A 24,172-nucleotide genomic window follows, 5' to 3' on the forward strand; every position below is an offset into this window, starting at 1 on the left:
GATAAAATTCTATTCCCATCAATTAAGAACAGGCAACAGAGCGATTTCCCCCCCCCCCAGGAAAATGTTCTCCCAAATGAAATCCCCCTGCCTACTGTACTGTAGGTTTATGTTCTGTAATTGGTCTATGCAGTACCCATTACATGTGTAAATGGAGCCAGGTCTGCACCAATGGGACATGAGTGTTTTCAGTCACTGTGCCTGAAAATATAATTTCCCTGTTCAGAAAATCCCACCTGCTTTTGTTCTTGACAGTAATACTGAATCTGCACTGGTTACAGCTATTAAGTTACTTCCTACCTGAGTGAAGAGCAGATTAACTGGTTCTTTAGCAATTTAGATGAGAGAACCCCAATTAATCCTGTAACTTGCATGGCAGTACAATATTTGCTGTTGAGGCTGAAGGACAAGCAGATAAAGACACATCTGGCCGGGTTGATGGTGTTGTTCTGGCCAACAGTGATTGGCAGATACATGTGTCCGTGGGTAGAAATGACATTAAAAGTTTTGGGGAAGGGAGCAGGGAGTCCAGGGATCTGTGAAATGGATATGTGTAAAAGAAGGGAACCTGGATTCCTCAAATTACAACATCCTTTACAGGTGCAATTCATTTCTTCGGCCAGAAGAAATGAAACACGCCCTCATTACCTATCTTTTAGAAAGCAAGACATTTGGACTGCTTCATTCTAGGACACTGGTTCCCAAACGGAGTTCACAAAATGTTACAGGGGGTTCTCGGGAAAAAAATCCCTAATGGCGGACAGAGCTGTCCATAGGGACCCCAGGCAGCACGGGGCCAGCAGCCCAGAGCCTTGGGGACTTCCAAGAGCTAAGCAGATCGAAGCAAGCATATCTATCACACTGAGGAGATTTAAACTTCAAGACTCCTTATAGGTAATAGAAAGGGAGGTGGATATTTTTTGTTGTTTTTTAAATTAAATAGGCAGCTAGTCTTGTTTTTAAAATTATCATGAAGAACAAGTTTAAGCTTTGTTGTAACGTGCGTTGTTTGCCTGAACTGCTCAAGACCTGAATGCTTGTGTAGGAGGAACTCTTTGAATTGGCTTCTTAAATACCTTCCTGCTGTTTCACATCTGATACTCCTTGATGAAACATAGGAGCCAGAGGCGCGGGGGGGGGGGGGCAATGAGGGTCACGTGACACCCCCGCGTCAGCGCCCCCCGTGGGTCCCTCTGCTTTTTTTCTGGCAGCCCCTGCGGGCTCCCCCATTTTCTGGAGGTGCCTCCCCTGGCCTTGGGGTGCATGGGGGGCTTCATCCCTGCAACTCTTTTTTCTACTGGCACCTCAGATAGGAGCCTTGTCTTATAACAGGCTTAATCAAAAGTGCTACAAGATACAAAAGTGAGATCTTGGAAGAGTGTTTTCATAATGTAATAAAAATACCGTAATGATAAATAATAGTTAATAAACAGTGTTTAATAAGCATGTCACAAAAACAAATTTTATATTTCCAAGATCACTGCTTTTATAATTAATGCTGAGGAAGGGAGAGAATCCCTGGAAATATTCATTTTGAGGAGGGGGTTCACGAGACTTGACATTTTAGTGAAAGGGGTTCAGGGGTTGTTAAAGTTTGGGAACCACTGAACTAGGAGAAAAGGAGTCGATTTGTCTGTCAGAGAAAACATGCCTCCCTCTAGTAGGGTTTTTCCTCCTCTGCTGCTCTGGCCTGACTGAAAGATACCAGGTAAATCCAGAGGAAATCAGCACGGAAGAGTGAGTGCATTAGCTGCAGCCAGTAGGGGAAATGCACCACGAGGAGTGAGTAGGAGGGAACGGGGGGAGGTTTCCTGAGCACACGCCTACCGAGCAAGGTCCGTGACAGCTGAGGGAGCATGGCGGGGCTCAATGTCCGCAGCGTTCTGGTGACCGGATCCAATCGGGGAATCGGGCTGGAGCTGGTGAAGCAGCTGCTGGGGAAATCAAACCCGCCACAGTGGGTCTTTGCCACCTGCCGGGACCCAGAGGGAGCACGAGGACAGGTCAGGAATTCCATAATATCTGGCTTTGTTATTGGCACTGCTCCAACACTGTGCACTTGCTGCTAAATAACCAGAGCCAGTCTCATGTGAGAGCTGCCTTCGGGCCTGCATTCGTGTTCATAAGGCAACCTGGAGAGGGGCTGCTTAGCTGGCCTACGTCCCTGGAATGAATGGCAGCTTTCTGGTAGGTACTGTCCTTGCAGCCGTAACTGGGGCAGCGCAGAGCAACGCACCAATCTATGCTCAGGACAAACTCAGTCTCTGCCAGCCTGTGCTGAGCTACTGACCAGCTGGACAGCTGAGGCCACTGAGAGGGGCCTGAGCAAAAACCCTGCATCTAACTCACCCCGAAGGCAAGAGATTTGCCATTGGCCTCTTGCTACATCATGCACTGAGCTAGGCTGGCCTTTGCAGCTGTGCAAAGTGAAGGTCAAAGGCAGCCGGGCTGCTTAGGGAGCCTTTGCACAGCTGTGAATGAGCACACCCATCTGTGCAAGGCCATAGAGAAGCTGGCCCAGTGAGCTCTGGGCAGCAGCTGTGGCTAATTGTGTTGAAAGTCAAGTGCTCCCAAGTTAGAAAGCACCAGAATGATGGTGCCCATGCAGCCTTACCTTGACCCCCTTGCACAGGCATTACGTACGGTGTTTACTTACATTCGTGCAGCCTTCCTCTTCGCACAGGACCCCTCAATGTTCAGGAGGGACCTGCTCTGGGGCAGGTGGGGCTAGGCCTCCCCCCTCAAGTAAGGGGGAGGAACCACCCATCTTAGGCTACAGTTGATTTCTGAGGACAACAAAGGAAAAAAGAGCCGTGTGGTGAGGTCAGAGGTAAAGCATCAGGGATTCAGCGGTGGACACTGAGCAGAGACCCCCGGATGGCACCCACTGCTCCTCAAAGGTGTCCAAGGAGGTAGTGGAGACAGCCCAGAGGAATTCTGCCTGGAGACAAGAGCACAAGGGACTAGAAATGGTTCCCACAGTCACAAAGCCTCCCGCACCCCATCCAGCTTCCTCCCCTGGGGCGCTGGATGGCCGTCTTGCCCAGTGCCTCAAGGAGGCTGACAAGGCAGTCCTGAGATTTCATGGGCCACGGGTGGGGGGGTGCATAGATCAGTAGCTGGGGGGAGCCGCAACCTGACACACCCTATGTACATGTGCACCAGGTCATGGGAAGCAGGTATAATAGGCAAGGCTGAGCCTTCCCTGGCGCACCAGCTGCCGGGCGCCTGGGCTGTGGTGGCCCCGCCCCTTCCGCTCCCTGCTCTGTCCCTTCCCCAAGGACCCACCCACCTCCTGCTGCTGCTGGCTGGTGAGTTCCTCCTGTCCTCCACTGTACCCCCCACCTAACAAGTAAAAAATGCATCACTCACCATTTTCTAACTGGGATGGTCCACGACATGCCAGCATGGCCTAACTTTGGAGTACATGACTTTGCAGCCATAATGTTCTTTCAGCGTAGGGCTTTTTGTGTGTAACTGAATATGGGGTGACTGTGGGAATCAGTCTGTTCTCCAGATCTGTCCCGGTGTCTAAGGGCCTGAGCCAACTCCCATTAAAGTCAACAGAGAGACTCTCATGGACTTCAGTGGGAGTTTGCTCAGGCTCAGTTTTGCATGTTATTGTAAATATTGCTCCTGTGACCTAACTCCAGGATTGATTCTCTGCCTTTCTTGCCCAGCCTGTCCAAGCTGGTGGGACAATGAAGCAAATAGGGTAAGTGTGTTTGTGAACATGTGCGAGTACAGTCCCTCCTGGACACAGATGTGCTACGGTGCGGTGCGGGAGGTCTAGGTTGGATATTAGGAAACACTATTTCAATAGGAGGGTGGTGAAGCACTGGAATGGGTTACCTAGGGAGGTGGTGGAATCTCCATCCTTAGAGGTTTTTAAGGCCCGGATTGACAAAGCCCTGGCTGGAATGATTTAGTTGGGGTTGGTCCTGCTTTGAGCAGGGAGTTGGACTGGATGACCTCCTGACGTCTCTTCCAACCTTGATTTTCTATAATTCTATGATACACTTTTCATCGGCCTGAAATCAGTGGGAGCAGTTGGGCAGTACTGCCCTATTCTACGGAGACAGACTCTGGCCCTCAGTTTGTATGTGGCTTTGGGGCCGCAGCCTGGCCCTTATCTCTGCCTTCTGCTGCAGCTTTCCATTGTTCTCCATGTTTCTCTTTCTTAGGAGCTGCAGAATCTGGTTTCCAAACATCCGAACCTGGTGATGGTGAAACTAGGTATGTGCTCTGCCGCCGAACGATTCCCTGCAAGTCTGAGCACTCCAGCTGGTTGTTTCCCTCCGCTCTGTCCCCCTCCTGGGCCTGTGCACTAGACTCCCCGAAAGCAGCTCCCACATTCAACTGCCAACCCCCAAAGCCACTCCTGTGTTTCTCAGCTCTCTGTGCACTGCTGCAAAGTCAGCTGTGCCAAGCGTCCCGAAACCCATCTGGGTCTGGGATCTCGTCAGCTGGCCCGGAATCTGCATGGGGCATATAAAAAGCTCAGGTTCGAGGGCAGGCATGTCACAGCTGGGGTTTCTCCAGGAAGGGTGGGGCTCCAGCCCTGGAAGGAGGGGTGCTCAGGGCTTATCCAGGAGGGGGGCCTCAGGCTGAAGGAGCAAGGCCAGAGGGACTAGCCTCCCCGAAGGGGGGCTCCACCCACCACCCATGGCTGTGCCTCTGTGACGCTTCAGTGAGGACGTTGCTGCACCACGGGCAAAGCGTCTCCCGTCAGCGTGGTTACGCCACCTCCACGAGCGGCCTGAGCTGTGTGCGTGGAGACACCCTCCCGCCCCCATAGTGCTGTCCACCCCAGAGGCTAGGAATGGTAAGGCGACTCGCCTTCAGGAGCCTGTTTCCCATCACGAGCAGACTAGAAGCAAAGGTGCTGCATAGGAATGATGCAGGACAAAAGCCTGAACAAGTCAGGCTAAACAAGCTTCTCCATTGTAGCTAGAGAGCACAAAGGAGTGAAAGCTCAGTGGAAGGTACCTCAAGGTGACCCATCCCGTCCGCCCCAATGGGGCGTCGTCAGCCAAAGGTGGTGGTGGGGGGAATTCAAGAGGCTTACCCTTGAGGGAAGCTTCTAAACAGGGCGCAGTCTCCCCACCATGCCTGCTCAGTGACTGTCATCCAAGAGAAATGTAACTCTGGATGAACACTGCCCCTCAGGACTCCTAGGCAAATACTCTGCTCAAGGTGCTTCCCTGCACCGGGCTCCCCTGTTGCAGTAACAGTGCCATGGAGCTCTGGCACCAAGCCGCTAGCGAGCAAGAGACAGAAAAAGCTACTTACACCTCTTTAGCTAGAGCTGCAGGGAAGAGGTCAGTGTATAGTCCAGCTCTTCCAGGAGAGGAGTCCCTTTAAATCCAGCATACTCCCCTTCCTCTGACTACGCTGACCTCCTGCTGCCCCAAATGTAGAACCTAGCAGGACTGTTTGAACAGGTGGCCAGATCAGATCTTCATGTTCCTCTTGGGTAACTACACATCAGCCTGCATGGCATCATCTGGTGGAAATTCAGACTGGAATGTGCAGTTTTTCCTCACTGTCATTTTAACTGGACAGAATTCAGCTGTAAATGGAACTGTTCAGGTTTCCCAGGCTGAAGGCTCCAGTCTGTGCCTAGCAGCTCAATGCTGGGGCACTGAAGGGTCTCACTAATGCATTGCAGGACTTCTTAATACATCTTCCATGGGGAAATGAAATGGTTTGTTTTAAGCTCTGCTCCCCTCTGAGTACAGCTGAGAACGGTAACCTGATCCCATGTTCTGATGTACCCATGCACTGCTTTCCTAGTCCTATCGATCTGTTGCTAGAGTTCAGGGTCCCTGCAGGCAGCTGACTTGGCAGAACAAAAGGGGAAGGCTGTGTCCTCTAGCCCTCACCTCACTGGGAACTCTGATAGCTGCCTCCTTTTGGCAGACACGTCTTTAGCATGGTGCTTGTCCCTGGAACAGACATGCACAGATCCGAGCCCCAGCAGAGCCATATCCTGGATGGGTTGCTTTTGGGGAGTAGTGGGTGTCACCCTCCAAATACAGTAGAATTGTGTCTAGCTAGGCTGGGAGGACCAAGTCGCGCAGGGCAATGGCTGAGCAGCGTGGGCACACTGATTATGAGGTTATAGTGCAGACCTGTCCTGAGGCACAATGCATTTACACCAGGAGGTACCCAGGGGGTCCCAGATCCGGGTGTAGTGACTCCTGCACAGCACTGGTTTTATAGCCCTCAGAGCGCTCATTGTAGGGTGACCAGATGTCCCAATTTTATAAGGACAGTCCCGATTTTTGGGTCTTCTATATAGGCTCCTATTATCCCCCATCCCGATTTTTCACACTTGCTGTCTGGTCACCCTAGCTCATTGGCACCAGACAGGCTGTGGTGCGCCAGCCTATGCGCTGCATTTATTCCTCCCGGCAGCAGAGCGCCATCTGGCAAGGTTACTGTGTCTGTGAGCTACAGCCCAAGATCACTGCCAGGTGGCTGAGTTTATGCAGAACCCGCACTAGTTTCTTGGCATCCTTCCCCTCATGCTCTCCTTCTGCGCTCCTCCTCTGGCATCCTGACAGCCTTCCCAGCAGGGAGAGATCTTGCTTCCAGAAAGGCTAAGTGCAGAAACGGTGAAACGAAGGGCCCATGCTGCTGTGGTGCTTTACTAGCTGTGTTTGTCTAATGCCCCCGCTCCGTCCTGGCACCTCTGGGGATCTGCATGGATTGGAACTGCCCCATAGCTATTTCTCCAGCACAGGACGCATGAGGGTAACTGCAGAGAGAAGGGACAGGGTCTCCCCCACCCCAAAGTGATGTGGAATCCATGCTGCCCATGTCTAAGCTTCCAGCTCCCTTCCTCGAGTTCAGAGTCTCAGCTCTCATCTTAGCCGCGAATTCAGAGCACTGTCTACACAGCTGGTTAGGGAACGCTGGCGCAAGACCAGCTAGCCCCCGTGGATCCAGGCTCACTGCTGCAGGCTGCATGGACAGACGCTCAAGGTCTCTCTGGAGACACTTGTCTGAGCAGCCGTTGCTTGGGGACTGAAGTGCCTATGGTGAGGTAGCGAGGTGAACACTCCGAGTGGGCTCACTGCACTGGAGGGCTAGCTTGCACCCCCCGAGACCTCAGCACCTGTAACTCAACAAAGGGCTCTCTGTACCCCAACCTTACAGCCCCTCCACTCTCTTCACAGATGCCGTGAATCCAGCGAGCATTGAGGAAGCAGCCCGGAGGGTTGAGGAGCAGCTGGACAGCTCGGGCCTGAACCTGGTCATAAATAACGCTGGCATTTTCTCCGACGTGTCTCTGGCAATGGTGGATTCTAAAGAGATGCTGGATGCCTACAAGACTAACGTGGTTGGGCCAATGTTGGTGGGCCAGGTAACTTCCAGGGATCGGGTGTAAGGAGGGAGACGTCTGGAAGAAGGAGAGGGCTGGGCTGAGCTGAGCTTCCAGCTTGAGATATCAGCCGTGTCCGTGGGATGGGGCATACCCCCTGCACCAGCACCACCAGGGTTAGAGAAGCCAGAGAGGGATGGTCACCTCCCCAAATGCACCTGGGGCCAGCCTGTGCTCAGGGGGCATTAACAGAGCAGAGGGCGGGCCCCTGGTGCAGGGGGAGAGCTGGGTGCTCATGCTCTCCATGAAGGCAGAGATGTAGGGAGTCGGCTTCTGAGGGGATCCTGGAATTGGAGGGAGAATCAGGAGCTGCTGAGGGATGACACCTGCTTGAGCTCTGGGAAGGCAGAAAATGTTGCCAGCCCTAGACTGTAGGGGGAGTGAGGCCCAGGTGCCTGAGGAAAGAGGGGTGGTTGCTGCATTCTAGCCAAGGCTCAGCTGCATGGGAGGGGAGCATCCAGCGGAGCCCCATTTGGACAGAAGATTAAATTGTCTCTGGATTTCTGTTGCACTTGTTAAAAGACTCAGTGGCCACAGAAGGGGCCATACATTTGAATGTGGCTGGGCCAGAGGATCAGGTCACATATACGCCTGGAATAGGCCAATGAACACAAGAGGGAAACTGAGGCGAAGTGGCTGCGGCATTCCATCTGGCCACCAGGGGGCATGCTGGCGTAGAAACAGGCTACAGTCCCGAGTTTTTGGTTGTTTTTTTTTTAAGATGCACGGCTATTCGTGTGATTACGGCCCTCGTAGGGTCCGCTGAGGGGGCTCCGCGCTGACTACCGGAGCAGGGGCGCGGGCCGGGCCGGAACGGAGCGGGGGCGCGGGCCGGGGCTGGCCGGAGCGGGGGAGAGGGGGCTCGGGCCGGGGCTGGCCGGGCCGGAACGGAGCGGGGGAGAGGGGGCTCGGGCCGGGGCTGGCCGGAGCGAGGGAGGGGGGGCGCGGGCCGGGGCTGGCCGGAGAGGGGGCGCGGGCCGGAGCGGGGGGGGGGGGGCGCGGGCCGGGGCCGGAACGGAGCGGGGGAGAGGGGGCGCGGGCCGGGGCTGGCCGGAGAGGGGGCGCGGGCCGGAGCGGGGGAGAGGGGGCGCGGGCCGGGGCTGGCCGGAGCGGGGGCGCGGGCCGGAGCGGGGGGAGAGGGGGCGCGGGCCGGGGCTGGCCGGAGCGGGGGCGCGGGCCGGGGCTGGCCGGAGAGGGGGCGCGGGCCGGAGCGGGGGAGAGGGGGCGCGGGCCGGGGCTGGCCGGAGCGGGGGCTCGGGCCGGGGCTGGCCGGAGCGGGGGAGAGGGGGCGCGGGCCGGGGCTGGCCGGAGCGGGGGAGAGGGGGCGCGGGCCGGGGCTGGCCGGGGCTGGCCGGAGCGGGGGAGAGGGGGCGCGGGCCGGGGCTGGCCGGAGAGGGGGCGCGGGCCGGGGCTGGCCGGGCCGGTCGCACGCCGCCCTCGGAGCGGTGGGAGACCCGAGCTCGCCCCGCTCGCGGGCAGCCCGTAGCGCCGCCAGGCCCCGGCCCGGGAGCGGCTGCCCCAGAGAACAGCGGGGCGCGGGCGGCCGGGCTGCAGGACGAGCCGCGGAGTGACCTCGCCCCGGATCTGTGCGCGGGGGCCCAGCGCGCGTGGAGCGAATCGGCCGTTCGGGCCCCTCGCTCTGTAGCGGGCGCTGGGCCCGGAACGACACCGCGCGGCCCCGCAAGCGCTCTCCGGCCCCGCCCCCCCGTCACGTGTCGCGGGGCGTGCTGGGAGTTGTAGTTCGCACGCCATGGCCCTTGGACTGCTCCGTCGCCTGCACAACAAGTCCCACAATGCCCCGCGCCTGCTGCGGGCCGCCTGGGCTGAGCGGGGAAGGGACTAAAGCAGAAAGGGGGCGAGGCCTCCCCGCTGCCAGCCACGCGCCCGCCGGGGGAATGGCTGGACACTCCCCCGCGCGGAGGGGGAGGTTGTGGGGCGAGTCAGCGCGCGACGGGGGAGCTGGCGGGGACTGGGAGGGAGGGGAGAGTCGGGGGTGAGTGGGTGTGGGGGGCGGAGGGAGGGGAGAGTGTGTCTGGGTTGAAGGGGGGGAGGGAGGGGAGAGGAGAGTGTCTGAGTTGAAGATGGGGGGGAGGGAGGGGAGAGAGTGTCTGGGTTGAAGATGGGGGGGAGGGAGGGGAGAGTGTGTCTGGGTTGAAGGTGGGGGGGAGGGAAGGGAGAGAGTGTCTGGGTTGAAGGTGGGGGGAGGGAGGGAGGGGAGAGTGTGTCTGGGTTGAAGGGGGGGGAGGGAGGGGAGAGTGTGTCTGGGTTGAAGGGGGGGGAGGGAGGGGAGAGAGTGTCTGGGTTGAAGGTGGGGGGAGGGAGGGAGGGGAGAGTGTGTCTGGGTTGAAGGGGGGGGAGGGAAGGGAGAGAGTGTCTGGGTTGAAGGTGGGGGGAGGGAGGGAGGGGAGAGTGTGTCTGGGTTGAAGGTGGGGGGAGGGAAGGGAGAGTGTGTCTGGGTTGAAGGGGGGGGAGGGAGGGGAGAGTGTGTCTGGGTTGAAGGTGGGGGGGAGGGAGGGGAGAGTGTGTCTGGGTTGAAGGTGGGGGGGAGGGAGGGGAGAGAGTGTCTGGGTTGAAGGTGGGGGCGGGGGTGGGGTGGCTGGGACAGTAGGAGGGACCAGGGGTAGGGGGAGCCCAAGTGTGAAGATTTGATCAAGGGCTTGGCTTGAGGCTGGATTGTGGTGGCTTTGGTAGTAATGTCTATGTGTGTGTCTCTCTCAGTGGCCCTTTCTCCCAGCAAAACATTGGCACCAGCAATTTTCCTCACCACACTCCACCCCAGTAACTTCACTGGCTCATTTGCCTCACCACCCCTCATCACTACAAAGGGAAAAATAGGCTAAAAACGATTTTTTAAAAAAAAGTTTTGTAAACATCATTGCACCAAAGTAGAAAATCCAGCTTTCAAAAAATGTATTTATGACACATGACTTTGGGCGGAGGAGATGGTGGTGGGGAGATGCAGGTGCAACTCCACTGGTTGCTGCAGCCGGGCTTAGTATGGCTCATAAATGTGCTCATTAAGCATTTCTGTTCAGGCCCCAAGCAGGCCCTGAGTGTTTAAACAGAAAAAACAAAACTAACAACCCCTCCTCCCACACAAATAAACCAAATTCAAGAGTATTCTGGGTATATTGGTGCTAGCCGGGTTTGTTCTCTATGGGCTGAGTGCAGGTCTCAATCAACTGTGGCTTTAAATATCTTATTTTGTTTAAATAAAAGTTTTCATCCCCATCCCAGCAGTACTGGGTATACTATGGTGTTGTCACACCAGGCCCACACTCAGAAAGGGCCCATCACAACTACATGGGGGCCCACGAAAGGTTAATCCGGCTCTGGTTGTCAAAAGTACTTTATACAGGTGCCTGTGTTCCCGATGGGAAACTGAGGCACAAGAAGGCCTATTGGATGTGGCCAGGGTCGCGTAAGTCAGTGGCAAAGCCAAGGATAGAGCCCAGAACTCTGCGTTTGGTCCTGCGCTCCCCCTTCATGTGTCACCTAGCGCGGGGCTTGGGAGTGCTCTCGGCGGGGAGGAAGAGCCCACAAGTTTGAGGCTAATTGAAAACCCTCCTTTTCTGGTCTGTGCTTCCCCCGGGCTACCTGGGTGTGTGTTAGATGGAGCTAGCTCCCAGAGCGAAGGGGTGCAAGCTCCACACAGACCCCATGGGACTGTCTTCCCGCCAGGCGTTCCTGCCCTTGCTGAAGAAGGCTGCCCAGGGAAGTAGCCAGAAAGGGCTGAGCTGCAGCAAGGCAGCCATTGTCAACATCTCTTCTGTTCTGGGATCCATCGAGAGAGTCTCTGAGATGTTGATCAAGCCAGCTATCTCCTACCGCTGCAGCAAGGTACAACCCTGAGCCTGGATCCCAGGGGCAATGGTATCCGCTGCTCATGTACCCTGCTATTCCAGGTAGGCCGTACCGGTGGGCAGGACTGTGCAGGATGTAGCTGTGGGGCTCTCCGTTTTTACGTGCTGTGCCTTTAACACGCTCAGAGCTCTGGGTATGGCCTCACCGCAGCACTAAGCAGCCGTTTTGGCCTTAGTGTCATTACTGCCTGTCACAGAGGAGCCACACACGCTATGCTCTCTCCTGAGACGGTGCAGCTGCCTCTGGGTGTGAAGGAACACAGCCAGTGCGAACGCATGGTAAGGCCCTCGGCTCACGAGCCCTTCCCCTGCAGGCCGCTGTCAACATGCTGACCCGGTGCCAGGCACTGACCTACGCAGAGGACGGGATTCTGTGCGCTGCAGTTCACCCTGGCTGGGTGCAGACAGACATGGGCACCCAAGAGGTGGGTGCTCGGTCCCTGGGAGCCGTGATTGCGGCACTGGGGAGGGGCTGGGGTTCAGGAACCTCCCAGTGTAGAGCAGCTATCTGCAGCAATACATGAACTGATCCCTGCCTCTGGTGACGCCTGGGCCTTTGAAGTCAGCCTGTGCAGGTCACGACCTCCAACCTTGTGTCTGGCCTTCCAGCTTATCCAGTACACGCTACCCGCCATGGCCCAGAGCTGCAAGCCGGAACCGCATGTGCCTGATCTGCCTGCATAGCTGCTGTGTGTGAGTGGTACCTATACGTGTAACTGACCAGTCACCTGTGTGCACACCTGCCAACTGTGCACACGCTCGTGGGTCTGCAGCTGGGCTGTAGGAGCACATACAGATAAACTCCCATGTCTGTGAACATGGGCGTATGCAGGTGCAGAAAGCGTGCCCAGGCCTGACTGTATGGGGTGGCTTGGCCCCAGAGAACCAAGCCCAGCTTCCATAGGTGCTGGAACTTTGGATGCTGGGGGGCTGCCACACCCCCTGGCTTGAAGTGGTTTCCATCATATCCAGGGGTTACAGTTTCGTTCAGTGGCTCTCAGCATATCCCCCCGCCTCCCCCTCACTGTACACTTTGTTCCAGCCCCCGGCCAGCCTGTTGACTTCTGAATTTCCTGGACTGTTGCAGGCCGACCTGCCCGTGGACGAAAGCGTGCGGGGGATTCTCGCCGTGCTTCCTGCCCTCTCCGAGAAACACAGCGGGAGCTTCTGGAGTTGGGAAGGGAAGACTATTCCCTGGTGAGAGAGCAGCACGGTACGTGGGCTGAGAGCACAGGTGCAGGGTGCCAGAAGCCCTGCGGCCCGAGAGGGGAGGCCATGACTGCAGGTGGTGCCCAGCTGCACATGCTGCATTGAATCTGTTTAAGTAGTTGCAGAGCTGAGGTCACTGATTAGAAATCCCTTGTTTGTAAAGGCACCGGTGGGTTCCACGCAGTCAGTGTGATCTGCAGATGGGGCCATGAGCTTCCTGTAGCTGAGTCACTAATAAATACCCTGAGACACGGACAGTGCCAGTCCTCTCTCTTTTTTCCCAGCAAGCCCCAGGCTCCCCTGCAGATTAGGTGTCTGCCCTGGCCTGCTGGTACCACACAGAGCCCTGGCCCCTCTCTGCCTGCTCTCCCCAGGACTCCAGAGCCTGATTCACATCACCTGTGCCTGTCTGTGTGCACACTTACCACTTGGCCAAACGGGGGAGCTGTACAGGTGTGTGACTGGACAGGTATGCAGCTGCTCAGGAACCTGGTGGGTGGAGAGTGCTGGCTGGGGACTGGCAAAGGTGGAGGCGCATTTCTCTGCCACAACCATCTAGGGTTAAAACTTGCCTTTTCTCTCCCCTTCTGACGTGGATCCAAAGAGCCTGTCCTCTGATGCGGCTGGGCTGCACTGAGGTAGAGCTGACACACGGTTAGAATTGGCCAGGCTCAGAGCCCAAGGGGAAGCCTACAACTCACAGTACAATGGCAGTGGTGGGGGGCAGCTAAGTTGACTGTAAGCCACTTGTGCGCCCCCTGATCCTGGGCTGCTTTGGGGCTGGAGAGGCCCTGGTGGGAGTTAGACAACCTCTGGATGCTGAGTTCCAGCAGCCTCCGTGGGCTGCTCCATAGGTTACATTGCTGTATCCCCATCCCAGCTCTCCTGTCTCCATACCAGCCCAAAGTAACCATGCCCCTGCCATCCCACCCAGAGCTGTAGCTTTTTCCACACAGGTACCTGCTGCCATTTGGGACTAGAGTTGGGGCCTATGACCTCTCTGGGACAGAGACGGGGCAGGCTCCCGCGTGCTGGTTCTGAGAGGGGCAGTGTGCTGCTAAGTGTGAAAAATGCATTTGGAGCCCCAGGTGGCCCTGCAAAAAGCGTCGTTTTCCAAGCTTGAATTTGTTGCAGCAGATGAATTCTGTGCATTGGGGTTATGACAAATGCCGGGTGAAGCACGGGAGACCTCAGTAGACGTTCCAGGGAGATGGCTGGGAACATGAGACGGCCTGAATTGCTGGCCCAGCTGGCCAGGGATTTTGTTACAGAGGCAAGTGAGAGCCAGGTTGTGGCAGGCATGGAGCTCGGACTGGAAATCTTGCTGCCCCAGCTTGGCCCAGTCCTGCAAAAATCTGGTGGGGGTGGCGCATGCAATTCCCCGAAGCACCTTTGAAAATCCCCGACTAAGGCCTCTTCTCCGCCCCTGCTCTGCCGCAGGAGGTGCCTGAGGCAAGGGCAGGACTGAATCCTGCCCCGGCCACCCCTGGCCCCCGCACACGGGGCAGGACCAGTCCAGCTGCTGTTGAAAAAGTGGGGTGGATGGGGAACAGCTTGTGTCAGGGGGGTGCGAGGCCTGCGTGCAGCAATGTCCTGAGTACTTAGCCGGCAGGGGGCAGGGTTCATCCTTCATTGCTCTGAAGTGCATGGCGTGGCCAGCTGCTGCCTGCTAACACCCCTGGAAAGGAAACGCCTCCTCCGGTTTTGGCCAGCCACAGGGAACTGATGCTGAGTTTCCACAGGAGGGGAGGCTGGAGCTGAGCAATCTTCTTGCTTCCTGCCCCTGCTGTGAGAGGATTTAACCCTCAGTGGCTGAATTAAAAGGGACAAGGAGCTAGTGGCAAACCAGGAATAACTTTCCTCAGTTAAACTAAGCAGCCAGGCCTTCGTCAAGCCTGGAGCACTCGGTGCGCTCATCTGCTGCTAGTGTCTGGATTAGAGAAGGCTGCATGTCTCCTTTATAGCCCACAAGGGAGTGCTGCAAGGTCAATGCTGCAGGGCAGCCTAGTGGACAGAGCACTGCACTGGGACTCAGGGAGCTTGGCTGTGACCTAGGCAAGTTGCTTTCCCCGCTCTGTGCCCAGTTTCCCCTTCTGTGAAATAGGGAGGTGGCCAGTTGCCCGGTTTACAAGTCCGCTAGCAAAGGGGAACTTTTTCCAAAGTTCGGTAACTGCAGGTGAGGGGGAGGTGCCGGGTCATTGCCCAGGCCAGCCCCTATTCAGCCAGGGCTGCCTCCTGCTTGCACTTGCTGGCTGGAGCTCCCAGCCCCGGCTCTGCATCCACACTGATTGAATTGGCCCTGCCAACACTGGTTCTCCACTTGTGAGGTAACTCCCTTCTCTTCATGTGTCACTATATAATGCCTGCAGCTGTAATTTTCATTCCAGGCATCTGAAAAAGTGGGTTTTTCACCCACGAAAGCTTATTCCCAAATAAATATGTTAGTCTGTAAGGTGCCACCGGACTCCTCTTTGTTTTTGTGGATACAGACTGACACGGCTGCGCCGATATTGACAGATGGGCCTGGGACTGCTGAATGGGACTTGACAGCTCTCTCCTATTCACCACAGTTGCTCTCTGTGAGAGGTGCCTCATTCCCAGCTAGACCAGGCTCTTGGAGCCGCTCACGAGGCAGGACGCGACACTGCCAGCAGAGGTCACGGGGAAGCGGGGGAAAAAACAAGGCGGAGAGGAACCCTCGGCCGCACAGCTGCATCCAGTATGTACAGCAAAGGGCTCAGCTTTTTCCTCTTGCCCTTAGCATCTGTCAAAACAAATGGGGCTGAGCCAGGGACTCGGGACACGCTGGTTTCCTTTGCTCAGCACCTTTCCAAGGTCACAAAGCCCATGAGCTTCCCAGCCCAGCCCGAACCCTTTGGCCTTTGCGCACATTTGCTTTTGCTCTCTCGGAGGCTGTTCTGCCTGCTGCCGGGGAGCTGGCTGCCGTACACCCAGGGGACACAGCGCTGTATAGCTCACATGCATCCCCGAGGCCAGGTGGACCCCCTTGGTGAGCTAATTACCAAAGATAATACTAACTCTACCCTTAAACACTATGTATCTCCTACACACATACACTGAGATAGCACTAGCCATCTCTAGAGGTACATGGTGATTAGGGATGGAGCAAGTGCTATTCTGTATGTGTGTGATGGGGTACATAGTAATTAGGGGGTGGAGCTAGAGCTCTGTGTACCAGGGGTAGATGGTGAGTGTGGCGGAGCTAGAGCTCTGTATCGGGGTAGATGGTGAGTGGGGCGGAGCTAGAGCTCTGTATGGGGGGTAGATGGTGAGTGGGGCGGAGCTAGAGCTCTGTATGGGGGGTAGATGGTGAGTGGGGCGGAGCTAGAGCTCTGTACGGGGAGTAGATGGTGAGTGGGGCGGAGCTAGAGCTCTGTACCAGGGGTAGATGGTGAGTGGGGCGGAGCTAGAGCTCTGTGTATGGTGGGTAGATGGTGAATGGGGCGGAGCTAGAGCTCTGTATGGGGGGTAGATGGTGAGTGGGGCGGAGCTAGAGCTCTGTACGGGGGGGTAGATGGTGAGTGGGGCGGAGCTAGAGCTCTGTATGGGGGATAGTTGGTGAGTGGGGCGGAGCTAGAGCTCTGTATGGGGGGTAGATGGTGAGTGGGGCGGAGCTAGAGCTCTGTATGGGGGATAGTTGGTGAGTGGGATGGAGCTAGAGCTCTGTACGGGGGGTAGATGGTGAGTGGGGCGGAGCTAGAGCTCTGTACGGGGGGTAGATGGTGAGTGGGGCGGAGCTAGAGCTCTGTATCGGGGTAGATGGTGAGTGGGACGGAGCTAGAGCTCTGTGTATGGTGGGTAGATGGTGAGTGGGGCGGAGCTAGAGCTCTGTATGGGGGGTAGATGGTGAGTGGGGCGGAGCTAGAGCTCTGTGTATGGTGGGTAGATGGTGAGTGGGGCGGAGCTAGAGCTCTGTATGGGGGGTAGATGGTGAGTGGGGCGGAGCTAGAGCTCTGTATGGGGGGTAGATGGTGAGTGGGGCGGAGCTAGAGCTCTGTATGGCGGGTAGATGGTGAGTGGGACGGAGCTAGAGCTCTGTATGGGGGGTAGATGGTGAGTGGGGCGGAGCTAGAGCTCTGTACAGGGGGGTTAGATGGTGAGTGGGGCGGAGCTAGAGCTCTGTACAGGGGGGTAGATGGTGAGTGGGGCGGAGCTAGAGCTCTGTATGGGGGGTAGATGGTGAGTGGGGCGGAGCTAGAGCTCTGTACAGGGGGGTAGATGGTGAGTGGGGCGGAGCTAGAGTTCTGTATGGGGGGTAGATGGTGAGTGGGGCGGAGCTAGAGCTCTGTATGGGGGGGTAGATGGTGAGTGGGGCGGAGCTAGAGCTCTGTGTATGGGGGGTAGATGGTGAGTGGGACGGAGCTAGAGCTCTGTATGGCGGGTAGATGGTGAGTGGGGCGGAGCTAGAGCTCTGTACGGGGGCTAGATGGTGAGTGGGGCGGAGCTAGAGCTCTGTATAGGGGGGTAGATGGTGAGTGGGGCAGAGCTAGAGCTCTGTATGGGGGGTAGATGGTGAGTGGGGCGGAGCTAGAGCTCTGTACGGGGGGTAGATGGTGAGTGGGACGGAGCTAGAGCTCTGTACGGGGGGTAGATGGTGAGTGGGGCGGAGCTAGAGCTCTGTATGGCGGGTAGATGGTGAGTGGGACGGAGCTAGAGCTCTGTATGGGGGGTAGATGGTGAGTGGGGCGGAGCTAGAGCTCTGTACGGGGGGTAGATGGTGAGTGGGGCAGAGCTAGAGCTCTGTACGGGGGGGTAGATGGTGAGTGGGGTGGAGCTAGAGCTCTGTACGGGGGGTAGATGGTGAGTGGGGCGGAGCTAGAGCTCTGTACGGGGGGTAGATGGTGAGTGGGGCGGAGCTAGAGCTCTGTACGGGGGGTAGATGATGAGTGGGGCGGAGCTAGAGCTCTGTACGGGGGGTAGATGGTGAGTGGGACGGAGCTAGAGCTCTGTATAGGGGGTAGATGGTGAGTGGGGCGGAGCTAGAGCTCTGTACGGGGGGTAGATGGTGAGTGGGGCGGAGCTAGAGCTCTGTACGGGGGGTAGATGGTGAGTGGGGCGGAGCTAGAGCTCTGTACGGGGGGTAGATGGTGAGTGGGGCGGAGCTAGAGCTCTGTATGGGGGGTAGATGGTGAGTGGGGCGGAGCTAGAGCTCTGTATAGGGGGGTAGATGGTGAGTGAGGCGGAGCTAGAGCTCTGTACAGGGGGTAGATGGTGAGTGGGGCGGAGCTAGAGCTCTGTATGGGGGGTAGATGGTGAGTGGGGCGGAGCTAGAGCTCTGTATGGGGGGTAGATGGTGAGTGGGGCGGAGCTAGAGCTCTGTATGGGGGGTAGATGGTGAGTGGGGCGGAGCTAGAGCTCTGTACGGGGAGTAGATGGTGAGTGGGGCGGAGCTAGAGCTCTGTACGGGGGGGTAGATGGTGAGTAGGGCGGAGCTAGAGCTCTGTATGGGGGGTAGATGGTGAGTGGGGCGGAGCTAGAGCTCCGTATAGGGGGGTAGATGGTGAGTGGGGCGGAGCTAGAGCTCTGTACGGGGGGTAGATGGTGAGTGGGGCGGAGCTAGAGCTCTGTACAGGGGGGTAGATGGTGAGTGGGGCCGAGCTAGAGCTCTGTATGGGGGGTAGATGGTGAGTGGGGCGGAGCTAGAGCTCTGTATGGGGGGTAGATGGTGAGTGGGGCGGAGCTGGAGCTCTGTACGGGGGGTAGATGGTGAGTGGGGCGGAGTTAGAGCTCTGTACGGGGGGTAGATGGTGAGTGGGGCGGAGCTAGAGCTCTGTACGGGGAGTAGATGGTGAGTGGGACGGAGCTAGAGCTCTGTATGGGGGGTAGATGGTGAGTTGGGCGGAGCTAGAGCTCTGTATAGGGGGGTAGATGGTGAGTGGGGCGGAGCTAGAGCTCTATAGGGGGGTAGATGGTGAGTGGGGCGGAGCTAGAGCTCTCTATAGGGGGGTAGATGGTGAGTGGGGCGGAGCTAGAGCTCTGTACAGGGGGTAGATGGTGAGTGGGGCGGAGCTAGAGCTCTGTATAGGGGGTAGATGGTGAGTGGGGCGGAGCTAGAGCTCTGTATGGGGGGTAGATGGTGAGTGGGGCGGAGCTAGAGCTCTGTACGGGGGGTAGATGGTGAGTGGGACGGAGCTAGAGCTCTGTACGGGGGGTAGATGGTGAGTGGGGCGGAGCTAGAGCTCTGTATGGGGGGTAGATGGTGAGTGGGGCGGAGCTAGAGCTCTGTATAGGGGGGTAGATGGTGAGTGGGGCGGAGCTAGAGCTCTGTACAGGGGTAGATGGTGAGTGGGGCGGAGCTAGAGCTCTGTAGGGGGGGTAGAGGGTGAGTGGGGCGGAGCTAGAGCTCTGTACAGGGGGGTAGATGGTGAGTGGGGCGGAGCTAGAGCTCTGTATGGGGGGTAGATGGTGAGTGGGGCGGAGCTAGAGCTCTGTACGGGGGGTAGATGGTGAGTGGGGCGGAGCTAGAGCTCTGTATGGCGGGTAGATGGTGAGTGGGGCGGAGCTAGAGCTCTGTATGGGGGGGTAGATGGTGAGTGGGGCGGAGCTAGAGCTCTGTATGGGGGGTAGATGGTGAGTGGGGCCGAGCTAGAGCTCTGTACAGGGGGGTAGATGGTGAGTGGGGCGGAGCTAGAGCTCTGTATGGGGGGTAGATGGTGAGTGGGGCGGAGCTAGAGCTCTGTACGGGGGGTAGATGGTGAGTGGGGCTTAGCTAGAGCTCTGTATGGGGGGTAGATGGTGAGTGGGACGGAGCTAGAGCTCTGTACGGGGAGTAGATGGTGAGTGGGGCCGAGCTAGAGCTCTGTACGGGGAGTAGATGGTGAGTGGGGCCGAGCTAGAGCTCTGTATGGGGGGGTAGATGGTGAGTGGGGCGGAGCTAGAGCTCTGTATAGGGGGGTAGATGGTGAGTGGGGCGGAGCTAGAGCTCTGTATGGGGAGTAGATGGTGAGTGGGGCCGAGCTAGAGCTCTGTATGGGGGGTAGATGGTGAGTGAGGCAGAGCTAGAGCTCTGTACGGGGGGTAGATGGTGAGTGGGACGGAGCTAGAGCTCTGTACGGTGGGGGTAGATGGTGAGTGGGGCGGAGCTAGAGCTCTGTACGGGGGGTAGATGGTGAGTGGGGCGGAGCTAGAGCTCTGTATGGCGGGTAGATGGTGAGTGGGGCGGAGCTAGAGCTCTGTATGGGGGGGTAGATGGTGAGTGGGGCGGAGCTAGAGCTCTGTATGGGGGGTAGATGGTGAGTGGGGCGGAGCTAGAGCTCTGTACAGGGGGGTAGATGGTGAGTGGGGCGGAGCTAGAGCTCTGTATGGGGGGTAGATGGTGAGTGGGGCGGAGCTAGAGCTCTGTACGGGGGGTAGATGGTGAGTGGGGCTTAGCTAGAGCTCTGTATGGGGGGTAGATGGTGAGTGGGGCGGAGCTAGAGCTCTGTACGGGGGGTAGATGGTGAGTGGGGCGGAGCTAGAGCTCTGTATGGGGGGGTAGATGGTGAGTGGGGCGGAGCTAGAGCTCTGTACAGGGGGGTAGATGGTGAGTGGGGCGGAGCTAGAGCTCTGTATGGGGGGTAGATGGTGAGTGGGGCGGAGCTAGAGCTCTGTATAGGGGGGTAGATGGTGAGTGAGGCAGAGCTAGAGCTCTGTGTATACATGTTACGAGGATACATCACAATGTGGGTTGACACAAAGGCTTCCACCTGTATGAGTGCGGTGCTGGCTGCATTAATCACACGTGACAAAACTGTCAGTTTCTCAGGTCATCCCATGGGAGCTGAAATCTCTTCCAGCCCCACTGCAGGGGATCTGGAATTCCCTGCATGCTACAGACACGCTCATTGAGGCACGTTTTGGGGTCTCTGGGAGCAGTTCTTGTACCTCTCTGCCTGCAAAGTCCAGTGCCTTAGTTTCCAGGAGTCCAGTTGCACAGGACTCGCTCGGAAGGATCCTGGCAAACGTACGTCCACACTGCAAAACCCCATGGCAGCGAGTCACAGAGCCCAAGTCTACAGCCTGGGGCTTGTGCAATGGTGCCAATGGCTCTGCTCCGTATCCATTCCCACTCGGGCGCTGGCAGCTAGGGAAGGGGGTGGATTTCAGCACCCAGGCTCCAGCCGTAGCAGCAACAGTTGCACGGGTATTTTTAGCACCGTAGACCTGGGTTCTGACACTTGCTGCTACAGGATTTGGTTGGCTGTGCAGACACTCTTAGCGGTTTTCTGTGCACAGAAATGCCCACAGTGTAAGGTCTGACGGCTCAACCATATCCAGGGCTAGTCCCCACTCCTGAGTATCCCTTGGGGGCATGATCACAGTACACTACCCCACTGCAAATGCACCAGTGATCCTGCTGCACAGCCAGGCCCAGCTGCAGAGGCTGAACCACCCTAGGGTGATCACTGGTGGGATCTGGAAAGCCAGGGCACCGTTTGCTTGGGAGGGGGCTTTGGCAGGAACAAGCCACGGGGCTATAGTTTTTGCTGCGTGGAGGGAGCCTTCTGAAAGGGTTCATTCTGTCTCCCTGTACTGATGATGGCACGCATTCCATAGCAGGGGAGGCTGAATGTCCCTGGCTCTCCAACACATTCCCCAGACAGCCCCTTTCCATAGTCAGGGGCCAGCCAGAAGAGCCGCATCCCCCACGGCTAGCACTTGGCCACAGTATCTGCTTTTCCCCTTACTCATCTTCCGGGAGTTTGTTCTAATTATCTCTTTCTTTCCTCCTCGGCCTGCTGTTTCCTGTGCTGGTTACTTACTTGCATGCTTCCAATGTGTGTGTTTGTCTTATCTCCTCCGCCCTGGCTGGGCTCTGGGTTGGTTCACAGCATAGCAATATTTTCCCCAGGAATTTAAATTACGAGGGGTGTTCAAATGTATAGGGTGGTGGTCTGGGCTGACAAGGACTGAGACCGTGAAGAGGCGCGGGGGCTGTATGGCACCATAGTAAAAAGTGAAAAATGTTTCATGACCATTTTATGAGATTTAACACATTATAAAATCATCACCCAAATTAAAGTTGGCTACTCAAGCCTTCCATGGAGCACTACATCTACAGCCATTTTGGTCTTTTGTTGTAATTTTGCACAACTCTGTTAATGAACTTCTTGAATGCAGTGTGTTCATCTTTGGTGTCTTCTCATATGTCCGGTTCTTCCGTTCCTTCAATTGACATGCTCATTAGTTCATTCACATGATCAGGCAGAAGGTGACTTCTTTCAAAACACAAAATTCTATTCAATGAGGAAAAAGAACGCTCGACTGTAGCTGTTGTAACTGGGAGCTGAAAGAGATGAATTCCTACTTCTTTCATCCCAGGAAATGTAGCACAAAGATCAGGTTGAGCCACTAGTGATGATACAAAAGAAGTTGGAAGTCAAATCTTCATTCATTCGTTGTATGATATTCCACTCTGTGTTCAAATTGTCTGTTCTGTCCTGATCACATGGCAGCCCCATTGCTGGTAGTGCTGCTCTCCACTCAACCGTCGGTGTTTTGACAGGGATCTGTAAAAGCTAGTTAGAGGTTGAGTAGAATCTAGAACTTGCTGTTGTAGATTTGTAAGAATCAAGTCTGGGTACTTTTTCTGCTGGCTTAACAAACACTTCTTGTCCTCTTCACTTAAGGAATCAGTATAAATGCCTTCATTAGTCAACTTAAGGCCTGAAGTCTTTGTTTCTTCCAGTACTTTTTCAATGGATAGCTCTCTGATTGATCCAAATGTAGCTTCTATTGCTAGACAACGATCTAGTACTGTTGTAGCAGATGCCTGGATGGCATTGTTTAATGACCCAAGTGGTTTCAACAGTAGACTTACGAGAGAGAGAATGGCAATAGTCTTCTCTGAATGTAGTAGCAAAAGTCATCCACCAGCCTCACTACTTAGATCCATCCCATCTTGGCAGATACTTTCCAAAGCCAGTAATAACGGCTGGAGTAATTTTAAGACAACAGCCAAGGATTGCTCATGAGAAAGCCAGCAGGTTTTCCCAGGTTGGACTAATATGAACTTCAGTCCCAATGTATCCTTTATATTTTCTAAGATATTCAGTCTTTTTGGACTTGCTGAAAAAAGAATATAATGAAGACATTACATTTATAGCTTTTTAAAATGCTTTTTGAAGATTCTGCAGCTTGTACCAGCGCTAACTGGAGTAGATGGCCTCTGTAGTGTGTATAGGAGAGATTAGGTTTACACTTTTCTCTGAGCAAAGCTTGTACTTCACCATGTCTTCCAGAGACGTTTGCAGCTCCATCAAATGCACAAGCAGCCATCTGTTTGGGGTCCAATTGACAAAGTATTTAACTCTTCTAAAATGTGGGTTGTCACAGATGCAGCCAATGTGTCTTCTATAATTTGAACATCTAGAAATGCATCTGCTGACCTACCATGGACATCAAAATAACATAGACAACGTCTTAATATTTGATGCTCATTTGTATCGGTGCATTCATCAGCCATGTATGCAAATTTTTTGAATGTGGTGAGAGAGTTCTTCACTTTTTCAGCAGCTGAGTCTTTCACTGTTGCACCACATGCTTCTAACCAGTCAGCTGAGTTTCCTGCAGAAAGATAGCGAGCATTTGCTGGTCCAGCAGTGTTCAACTTCAGGATGAACAAGTGAGAATGCGCTTAACATTGGCCTCAAGTTTGTAGTGTGTGGTATCTCTTGCTTAAATAGAAAGTACGATGCCACAGCCATGTTTGTTCACATGAACTGTGTTGTATCTCCATCATTCTTAACAGCCTTATTGAGTACTTCTAAAATTGGCTTTGAAAGTGGGCTTATACGGCTTTCTGCATGTTGATGCAGTCCAGAAACATGGTGTTTTGCAGCCTTTTCACTTAGTTTGTCAGCACTGGCTTTCCTAATTGGTCTGGCAAACCAAGCTCCTCCACTTTTTCCAATTATAGCATTGGGAAGCTTTCCTTCTTCGTAAGCTTTTTTGAAAGAGGTGCACCAGTAGCCATCTTAGTAACTTCAGTAAAATGGAACATTTTGAACGACAAACATCAGGAACTGCCTTTAGGATTTGGAGACTCTGTTCCTTCAGTAGATAGCGGTGTTTGTGCTTTGCGATGGTCAGATGTAGATACACCACTTGACCCTTCAGATGTCACGTTGATATATTTTTGGTTCTTGGTGTGTTCTTCACCTTGGTTGGTTTTTGAGGCCTTTGAGTGGAAAAATTATTGCATTGATTTTTGTCTTTTCATTTTCACTTTGACCTGCAACATATAAAAGAGACATGAATAAATTAAATGTTTTGTTAGGATAATGCAAATTTAACATAAGGATAATGCAAATTACACCAAAACACATAACAGTTCTAGATTTCTAAAACAAATATAATTAAAAAAGTATTTAAATTGACTTTTGAAAAGTAAGTCATCATGGGATAAGAGGGAATGGGAGAAGGGATAGCTCAGTGGTCTGAGCATTGGCTTGTTAAACCCAGGGTTGTGAGTTCAATCCTTGAGGGGGCCACTTAGTGATTAGGGCAAAATCAGTACTTGGTCCCCCTAGTGAAGGGAGGGGGCTGGACTCAATGACCTTTCAGGGTCCTTTTTAGCTCTCTGAGGATAGGTCCTCTCATGAATCAGTAACTGGTTAAAAGATGGGAAAACAAAGGGTAGGAATAAATGATCAGTTTTCAGTTGGAGAGAGATAAATAGTGGTGTCTCTGAGGGGCCGGTACTGGGACC

General features: G+C 55.3%; 1 protein-coding gene across 5 annotated transcripts; it reads left to right on the forward strand.

Annotated features, from left to right (window-relative positions):
- Positions 1 to 1,825: 1,825 nt before the first annotated feature.
- LOC127034034 (C-factor-like) lies at positions 1,826 to 12,717 on the forward strand. 5 transcript variants are annotated; one of them, XM_050922459.1, is made up of 7 exons: positions 2,148 to 2,187; positions 3,681 to 3,715; positions 4,185 to 4,236; positions 7,185 to 7,372; positions 11,072 to 11,230; positions 11,568 to 11,678; positions 12,341 to 12,717. In XM_050922459.1, exons 3-7 carry the CDS (start codon positions 4,224 to 4,226, stop codon positions 12,452 to 12,454), a joined length of 585 nt encoding a protein of 194 aa, XP_050778416.1. In that variant the 5' UTR covers positions 2,148 to 2,187; positions 3,681 to 3,715; positions 4,185 to 4,223; the 3' UTR covers positions 12,455 to 12,717. The 5 variants fall into 5 exon arrangements, with proteins under 5 accessions (XP_050778411.1, XP_050778416.1, XP_050778415.1 ...); XM_050922457.1 differs by lacking the exon at positions 2,148 to 2,187 and adding an exon at positions 3,299 to 3,311; XM_050922454.1 differs by lacking the exons at positions 2,148 to 2,187; positions 3,681 to 3,715 and adding an exon at positions 1,826 to 2,003.
- The last annotated feature ends 11,455 nt before the right edge of the window (positions 12,718 to 24,172 follow it).

The sequence above is a fragment of the Gopherus flavomarginatus genome, chromosome 14 (assembly GCF_025201925.1).
Source record: "Gopherus flavomarginatus isolate rGopFla2 chromosome 14, rGopFla2.mat.asm, whole genome shotgun sequence".
NCBI lineage: Eukaryota > Metazoa > Chordata > Testudines > Testudinidae > Gopherus > Gopherus flavomarginatus.